General features: G+C 32.3%; 1 protein-coding gene across 1 annotated transcript in view; it reads right to left on the minus strand.

The window, feature by feature from the left end:
- LOC142334042 (5-hydroxytryptamine receptor-like) overlaps nt 1-7,683 on the minus strand; it is a 183,419-nt gene extending 175,736 nt beyond the window's left edge. Inside the window, exon 1 of the mRNA XM_075381708.1 lies at nt 7,649-7,683. Within this exon, the coding sequence (XP_075237823.1) occupies nt 7,649-7,683 (35 nt within the window). The remainder of the gene's footprint in view (nt 1-7,648) is intronic.
- Between the last annotated feature and the right edge of the window lie 2,561 nt (nt 7,684-10,244).

Below are 10,244 nucleotides of genomic sequence, written 5' to 3' on the forward strand. Positions count from 1 at the left end.
TTTTTACGCTTTAAATATAATTAATTTATTTAATTTTACCGGTCACCTGTGGCGTCACAACATAGCAGAGGACTACAGCAGCTGTACGTCAGTGCTACATTTGCGCTTCTTGTGGTGAGAAGGGGTACTACTATTGACACAGTATGCCCACTTAGCCACTAGTTTAGAGCATTTAAGGAGCTTCTATGCGATTTTGCAGAAATTCTGTTTTTGGAAATATTATTACTTTTTAATTGTTAACAAATTTTCTTACGAAAAATTAGACCTTAATTAAGCGAAATCCCGAGGTACTAAGGGTGACCTTGAACTACAGCCTCACCCCGATGACCTTTTAAGTTGAAAATTTAATTGCATCAATGCGCTCCATATATAGAAGTAATCTGATTACGTTTAATGAAAATCGGTCTGTAGTTCTGAAGATATAAAGTGATTCAGGGTTGACACCACACACACACACACACACACACACACACACACACACACACACACACACACACACACACACACACACACACACACACACACACGAACATCCGGGAAATTTCCATCTGGTTTTTTGGGTTCCTTAGATGTCAAAACGTATAAATCCAGTGAAAACCGCATGTGCCCAAATTGGACCGATTACAATATACTTTCCCTTCTAAAGCTAGAGTTCTGCTATAGCGCTAGACGGGAATATAATATACAAGTGTAATTACTGGTGAATAGATCTGATGTACACATATCTCTTTTTTAAAAACATTAGAATATACAGAGTGACATTAAAGTGTAGAAACGACTTTATATTTTAAAACCGAGGGATATTAGGAAACAGAGACAAGTCCTAACCTATAAAATTACAAAATTAATATTTTATAATATTTTTTTATAATTTCGCGATCTTAAATACGCTAAATGGAATCAAACATTTTTTTTATTTAAATAAAAAGATGGACATGTGGACATGTAATACATGGTTTTAATGTAAAATTGTAAGAGAAAAAATTATGGTTAAAATTATTTATCAAAAAATGTTTTTTTTTCGAGTTATAAGCAACGAAATTTGCAAAAAAACGGAAAAATAGTTATAGCACATCCAATAAGAAGGTTGATCGATTGGTGAACGCGTCTTCACAAAACAGCCAATTTCGAAGTCGAGAGGTTCCAACGTTCAAATCCTAGTAAAGACAGTTACTTTTATACGGATTTGAATACTAGATCGTGGATACCGGTGTTCTTTGATGGTTGAGTTTCAATTAACCATACATCTCAGAAATAGTCGATCTGAGATTGTATACACTTCATTTACATTCATGGATATCACCCTAATTCATCTTCTAAAGTAATACTTTACAGTGATTCCCTGAAGCTAAACAGGAAAAAAAAAGAAAACTACATCCAATAAGAAACTTTAATGCTGGAATTAATGGTTCAAAATCTAATACAAGGTGTCCCATATAAAACGCAACTCATCAGTCACTCATCCATGCAATGTCAAAAGTCAAGCTTATTCTACTACTCGTTACTGAAATGGACTCGTCCAACATCTGAACATCGCGGCGACGCAGTAGAACACTACCGATAGTAACAATGCAATCAACGTTCAGTGAATTGCTAGAGACAAGATTGTGTTTTCGCTAGATGAACGTGTTTTCATTGTCGAGTCGTACTTCAGTACGAAATCAGCGGTTGCAGTGCAAGATTTGTTTCGCCATAAGTACCCGGATAAACCGGCTCCTAACAAAACATCAGTATTAAGGTTAGTCGCAAAATTTAGAGAGACCGGTTCTGTTAATAACAAGGAACTGCGTCGGTGTTGAATACAGATACAGTCGCAGAAATCAAAGACCGATTACTCGCCTCGCCAAATAAATCGATCAGACGTTTGTCTGCTGAAATTAATTTGTCTAAATCGACTGTTCATCGAGCGACCAAACGATTACAATTACGACCTTATCGCATTCAAACGGTTCATCGACTTCTTGAGCCCGACAAAGAAAAACGGCTACAATATTGTCAACGGTTCCGTCGATTTCTGCATGAGGGAATTAACGTTATGGATTCGTTATTTTTCACAGATGAAGCACGGTTTCATTTGCATGGCTACGTAAACAGCCAAAACAGTAGAATTTAATGTGCTGAAAATCCCCACGTTAATCACGAAAAATAATTACACCCGCAGAAGTCGGGTGTGTGGTGCGCGATATCGCGGAAGAAAATAATCGGTCCTATTTTTTTCGAGTACACCATTAATGGAGAACGATATCGGGATATTTTATTTCAGTTCATCGCACTCTTGGAAGAGGAAGAAAAGACACTGCCGGCTACAACATAACGGTGCGACATCGCACTACGCAGGTTCAACTTCTAATTTCGTTGAGGAATTCTTTGGTAATCGTGTTATCGGGCGAGGCTTGTGGCCACCAAGATCTCCAGATTTGACTGCGCCGGATTTTTTTCTATGGGGTTACCTCAAAGAAAAAGCCTACAGCAACAAACCACGAACACTTGAACGATTGAAAGTCAATATTGAACAAGGTGTATTAAATATTCAACCACAAACTTTGAAAAAAGTTGCAAGAAACTCTGTAAAAAGAATTGAAGCTTGTATTCAAGAAGATGGTAGACACTTCCAACATTTACTCTAAATGTAAGGTAATGGATGATGGTAATAATAAAAATTACATTTACATTTACACATGCCTTTTTATTATTTCAATACCTATCAATATAAGGTTGGGTTGCGTTTTATATGGGACACCCTGTAGTAACAGCCTGAAAAATGCTTCTCTAATATGTAATAACTAATAATATTTGCAACACTACTTCAATAAAGTAAATTTTTTTGGTTAGGGACCATGGTTAGATAATATTGCTTCAAAGGATGGAACGGGATTGAATGGCAATGTGAAAATACGATGCCTGATTGGGATTTGAACCCGGGACCTCCGGAGAAAAGTTCGAGACGCCTCCACTCGGGCCACGGAGGCTGGCATAATTAAGTGGCTAGGTCAACTGATACTATTTCCTTTACTTATCACAATAATTAATTGTAAAATGTATTTAAATGTTTTCGGTTGTAAATTAATTAATTAATTCATAGTGTTTTGCCATTAGACAGGTCCCGTCAAGACTGCTGTTCTCCAATTTGTTCTATTCTGTGCTAACTTCTTTGTTTTATTTTATTTTTCCTTTTCCATTATTCTATTCATGATTTGAAACCTCTTCCTTTACTTTCATTCACCAACGGTACGCAAGGATAGGAATTATGTATTTTGCTATGAATTGCAGAGCCTGGACATATTTCCCTTGCTGCTATATTATTCTTTTATCAAGCGGATAATTATTTATTAATTATTTTTCGCGATCATAATACTTCCTTTACTTCGTACAAGGAAATAAAAATATAGTGAAATTTTATATAAAGATGAAAAAAATTTTAAATTGAAGCAATAAAAAATGAAAATCTGGATAAGATATAATAGAAAGCTGATACGATATGAAAGAGAAATAAATAAAACTATAAGGAGAAAACAAAATTATATAAGAAGTGAGGGGAAAAAAGAACAAAGATTGACGATATACAATAAGATGAAAATTAATTACGTAATAATAAAGGTAATACCTGTTTTCAACAATAATACATATATTTAGTAAATTTTTCTGCTACAAATAAATACTTAAGAGCATTACAACACAAGAGTTTTGCAATTAGTATATATATATATATATATATATGTATATACATCTATAAACTTTAAAGAGTAGGAGTAATGGTAGAAAGCGTTTGGTGTCGTTGCTTTCTGAGTAATAAAGATTAAACCTATGCCTTCAAACCTACGACACACACACACACACACACACACACATTCTGGTACGAATACATTCGTAGACAATCCTTTCTACTACTTACCATTAAATAGAATACAGGCAAGGGGACTTGCTATCAAACGGAAGGACTGTAGATGGGAAAAGGTGGTAAGATTGAATACGTGGTGAAATGGTGTACAACACAAACTATATATATATATAGTTTAGTTGAAGGGGGTAGCGGAGTGGTGAGTGAGCGAGAAGGAATAAGCAGATACCATTTCAAAATACAACAGCTATACTATTCTAACTGCAGAAATGGTAGTTGTGTAAAGGTTCACTAGCAGACATTTGCAATTCGAATATATATACAATGTAAAAGGAAGGAAAAAGGGTGAAACTTTAAAGCAATACTCTCTCTCTTGTAACTTAGTGAATCTTTATTTCACACTAAATTAATTAAAAACATCAACTAACATTCTCTCTTATTATTACGATTATATCAAACACTCAAAATTTATATATATATATCCGCATATTTATATATATTTATCCAAAATAAAAATATACATACATATTAATCGCTTTATATACAAGTGAAACTTGGACAATCGGAGTATCTGAGAAGAAAAGATTAGAAGCATTTGAAATGTGGTGCTATAGGAGAATGTTAAAAATCAGATGGGTGGATAAAGTGACAAATGAAGAGGTATTGCGGCAAATAGATGAAGAAAGAAGCATTTGGAAAAATATAGTTAAAAGAAGAGACATACTTATAGGCCACATACTAAGGCATCCTGGAATAGTCGCTTTAATACTGGAAGGACAGGTAGAAGGGAAAAATTGTGTAGGCAGGCCACGTTTGGAATATGTAAAACAAATTTTTAGGGATGTAGGATGTAGAGGGTATATTGAAATGAAACGACCAGCCCTAGATAGGGAATCTTGGAGAGCTGCATCAAACCAGTCAAATGACTGAAGACAAAAAAAAAAAAAAACATAAAAATTGGTACACATTTTTAAAATCTATCTGTTTATAATATGTTGTATGATTAATATATTTTAATTCCATATCGTGGACTATTTTCTCCAGAGTTAAACGTTATTAGTGATAGGAAATGGCTAATCTTGACTGTAGGTTGGTTTTGGAATCGCAGACATACTATCTGCTTCACATATTCACTAATTCATATAATCCCAACCTTATGAAAAGAGTAATTTGTAAGTAATTGTCTAACAAATAGAATGTATGAAGTAAGAATTGTGTGTGCGCGGCGATTTGACAACGTTGCTTGTAGAGTAGTAATAGTAACTTCTCCATTCACTACAACCAATAACAATATGGCAACTAGGTTCCCTCCCAGCAAAATCTATGATTTAATTGTGAAAAATACTGTACTATATAATAAAGCAATAGAAATACTCATTTTATATAATATAATCTCATATATAATATATAATAGAAACCCATTTACTTCACGAAATTAAAGGAAATATATATATATATATTTTTTTTGTTTTCAGACATTTGATTAGTTTGATGCAGCTCTCCAAGATTCCCTATCTAGTGTTAGTCGTTTCATTTCGGTATACCCCCTACATTCTACATCCCTAAAAATTTGTTTTACATATTCCAAACGTAGCCTACCTGCACAATGTTTTCCTTCTACCTGTCCCTTCAATATTAAAGCGAATATTCCAGGATGACTTAATATGTGGCCTTTAAGTCGGTCTCTTCTTTTAGCTATATTTTTCTAAATGCTTCTTTCTTCATCTAATTGCCGCAACACCGTTTCATTTTTCATTTTATCTAATCATCTGATTTTTAACATTCTCCTATAGCACCACATTTCAAAAGCTTCTAATCTTTTCTTCTCAGATACTCCGATAGTCCAAGTTTCACTTCCATATAAAGCGACACTCCAAACATATACTTTCAAAAATCTTTTCCTGACATTTAAATTAATTTTTGATGTAAACAAATAATATTTCTGATAGAAGGCTCTTTTCGCCTGTGCTATTCGGCATTTTATATCGCTCCTGCTTCGTCCATCTTTAGTAATTCTACTTCCCAAATAACAAAATTCTTCTACCTCCATAATCTTTTCTCCTCCTATTTTCACATTCAGTGGTCCATCTTTGTTATTTATACTACATTTCATTACTTTTGTTTTGTTCTTGTTTATTTTCACGCGATAGTTCTTGCGTAGGACTTCATCTATGCCGTTCATTGTTTCTTCTAAATCCTTTTAACTCTCGGCTAGAATTACTACGTCATCAGCAAATCGTAGCATCTTTATCTTTTCACCTTGTACTGTTACTCCGAATCTAAATTATTAAAAAGTAACGGGATAGGGAACATCCTTGTCGGACTCCCTTTCTTATTACAGTTTCTTTCTTATGCTCTGCAATTATTACTGTTGGTGTTTGGTTCCTGTAGATGTCAGCAATTGTTCTTCTATCTCCGTATTTGAACCCTAATTTTTTTAAAATGCTGAACGTTTTATTCCAGTCTACGTTATCGAATGCCTTTTCTAGGTCTATAAACGCCAAGTATGTCGGTTTGTTTTTCTTTAATCTTCCTTCTACTATTAATCTGAGGCCTAAAATTGCTTCCCTTGTCCCTATAATTTGAACTGAAAGTATAGGTAATACTATTACCTATAGAGTATGAGAATTTAGTATATATGAGTATTACTCAAGGTAATACTATTACCTTGAAAAAATACTGTGAATTGCAAACTTTAAATCTTTTATTAGGGTTAATACGATAACAAGTGTTAAAAAATTATCATGTCTCCTATGTTAATCTTAGATATTTTTTGATTTTTATCAATGAAAATTAAGGTTTAAAATGTAATATTTTAAGAACGGGTCCCAATAAATACCCTTGTTTTTTTGGGAGGGGGGTTTAACAGTTTTGTATATTGAAGTATTTAATTACTTCAATAAGTCAGCTCGATTTGATTCAATTTTATTTAACGTGGTTACACAAAATTATTGTTTGCAAACTACAAAATATGGATTATCCCGTGGTCTCCTTGTACGAAGGGTCAAAAAACAGCCCAAAATTGGAATATAAATAACCTACAATTTCTAGTTTTTTAATGACGGGTTTTCGAGATATAAGGAAACACGAAGAGAAAAAGTACAAATAATGAATGAAAAATTGAAAAAAAAGAAGTAATAAGAAGAAAGAAAAAAAACGGGATAAAACAAAAAGATAAATATTGTAGAGAAGACAAAATAAATAATACGTAAAAATATTACGAGGAATGATAAAATTTAAAAAAAAATAATTTGAAGTTGGCGTCAAGGAAAAAAAACAAAAACCAAAATCGGTAGCACTGTCTGATTGGCGGAAACAAAGAACTAATCTATTCCAGTTATTTAACCACAATACAAAAGAAAGAAAGATCTGTCAATGGATGAAACAAATTATTATAAAATTTCTTTTACAAGAAAACGTAAAATCGTTAAAAAAAAGAAGAAAACTGGAAAAAAAAGTTCGGTGATAAAATGTTGGAAATCATAAGCATGTATAAATGGAGTAAACGTTTTAAAGACAATCTAAAACGTTTAGAGAATGAATCGTACTTCAACAAGAAGAGAAAACATCTACAGAAAAAATGGTTGATAAGATTAACACACTTATTCAAAATGATCGTAAAATTATAGTGCGGAATATAGCTTTTATACTCGATATAAATTTCAATAGTATAGATAACTAAGTCAGAAATTAATTTAATCACTAAAAAGTATGCGCAAATTGGAATCGACAAATTTTAACGGACATATATAAGGAAAGACGCTCACACATTAATAGCACATTAAAAAGAAAAGAGCGATGAATTTTTACAGTCTATTGTCACTACTGATAAAACTTGGATTCATTATTTTTTACCCCAGAAGGCATAAGATATAATGGAGAAATCCTGTCTCTTAAACCGAAAAAAAGCTTTTTCAATAGGAAAAGTTTGGTTCATTCTTATGGGATATACAAAGTGTTTTATACATGAATTTAAATGGAACAGTGCATCGGACTATAAACACAGAATATTATTCATATATACTATTGAAGGTTCCAGTAAAAATTATTATCCGAAACTAGCGGTTAAAAAGTCAACATTCCGTCTTTTTGTTTTTACAGGATAATGAACGCTTTCATTCAACCGATTATACGATGGCTACAATTCAAGTGGACTAAAATTTTTCCTCTAGTTCGAACCCCGTCACCGCTGATTTTCATGGGCTTGCTTGCACCTTTAAAAGAAGTTTTAAGAAGTAAAAGTTTTGTTTTAATTAAGAAGTATTTGAGACTTTTTCGAGTGGGTCAATCAAAAAGTATAGGAATTTTTTCCTGAAAGAATACGGAAGCTGCTACATGAAAGATATCACCTTTGCATTGAAAAGGAGGGAAACTATGCTGAAAAATAACTATACAATTTATTTGTTTTATTTTACTAATTATATAAATAATAAATTATAATTTAACGCTCATGTAAAATATATGTAAGGAAAAATTTGATTGATATAAAACAGGATAGTAAAGGTAAAGTAAAATGAGAATGCAAAGAGTACCAAATACCAAATCAACCGTAAGAAAACGCTGATTAAATATCTTTATTAAAATAATTATTAGATGAAATTTTTAAAGGTACAGTGTGAAAAATAATTGAATAAACATATAAAGGAAAAATATGTAATAAAAGTAAAAGAAAAGAATTTTAAAATTTACTATAAAAGTAATTATATCTGATTTTTTAGTTCGATAAATAAAATTATATTTTTCCAAAAAAAATAAAAATATAAATAATATACACGTTTGAGTAATTTTATATCGTTTTAAACTACAAATTACTTCAACATAGTATTTCTAAATTGATTTTATTGTCAAAGGAAGAGCAGTGTAAAGAAAAAGAAAAAATGTAATGAAAATTCAAACTTTTATTTAATATAAAATAGAAACAGCGAAGAAATGGTTAAACGAGTATGAAAAAAATAAGTAAATTTATTTTATAAAATAAAATATAAAAATAAATAAGATGTTTTTTATAAAAAATAAAATTGAATAAATAAAATCCAGATAAAAAATAAAAAGTAGAAAACTACATGATGTACAATATAAAATGAAGCCTGGTTTCAGATCAATGTATAATCGATTCAAATTAAAAAAAAAAGATTCATTATTTTTAAAACAGTTGATTCAGTACTAAGAATTAATTTGTACAAATTACCACATTAATTAAAAAAAACTTTTTTCCCCTTTCTTAGCCTCCGGGAATTTATAGGAATTAATACAGTTAGGTATAAACTTCAGAGGATGAATGAGGATGATATGTAAATGAATTATAGTCTTGCACAGTGATGATATTATAAGTATAAATGAAGTATAGTCTTGTACAGTTTAAGGTGGACCATTTCTGAGATATGTGGTTAATAGTAACCCAACCACCAAAGTACACCGGTATCCACGATCTAATATTCAAATTCGTATAGAGGTTTACTAGGATTTGAACGTAAAAAAAATAAATAACGTATTTTATTATACGAGGTGTGATCAAAAAATACCGAAAATCGATGATGCCACCGACTGTGAAGTACGTGGAGTGTCATATGTTTTTTAAACCGTCAAAACGTTAATCTGGCTGAAATTCATAGGCAGTTGGTTGCTGTGCACAGTGATAATGTAATGAATGAAAGAAACTTCCGAAAATGGTGTGAAATATTTAGAAATAACAGAATTAATATGCACGATGAAGAACGTACGGGAAGACCCTCGATAATCACCAACGACTTTTCTGATGCTGAAATCAGAAAAGATCGACGCTCAACGTGTTCCAATCTGGTCGTTCCTTTTCCTGATGTTTCAAGAGCTGTTATCGGTCGAAGTGGTGACGAACATTTAAGCTTCAGAATGGTTTGTGCACGTCGGGTATCGCACGTCTTAACGAAACGTCACAAAAAAATCCGAATGGGATCTGCTATGGAATTTTTGATGGGTTATACAGAAAAAGGTGATGAGTTCCTTAATCCAATTATTACGGGTGATAAAACATGAATTTCTTATGACACGGCAGAGAGAAAACGGCAGTCAAGTGAATGAATCACCAATCAGACCAAAAAAGGTAAAACCACAGACATTTGGACGTAAACTGATGGCCACAGTCTTTTGGAATCGGTTTGGCATACTGCTGATTGATTTCATTCCACGTGGAACTACTGTAAATGCAGAAGCCTACTGCAAAAATCTACGTAAGTTACGGCGCGCCATTCAAAAGTGGGCGGATGACAAATGGCATCGTTCTTTGTTTCTTTTTCCTGTTTAGCCTCCGGTAACTACCGTTTAGATAATACTTCAGAGGATGAATGAGGATGATATGTATGAGTGTAAATGAAGTGTAGTCTTGTACATTCTCAGTTTGACCATTACTGAGATGTGTGGTTAATTGAAA

Source organism: Lycorma delicatula, chromosome 13 (genome assembly GCF_047948215.1).
Source record: "Lycorma delicatula isolate Av1 chromosome 13, ASM4794821v1, whole genome shotgun sequence".
Classification (NCBI taxonomy): Eukaryota; Metazoa; Arthropoda; class Insecta; order Hemiptera; family Fulgoridae; genus Lycorma; species Lycorma delicatula.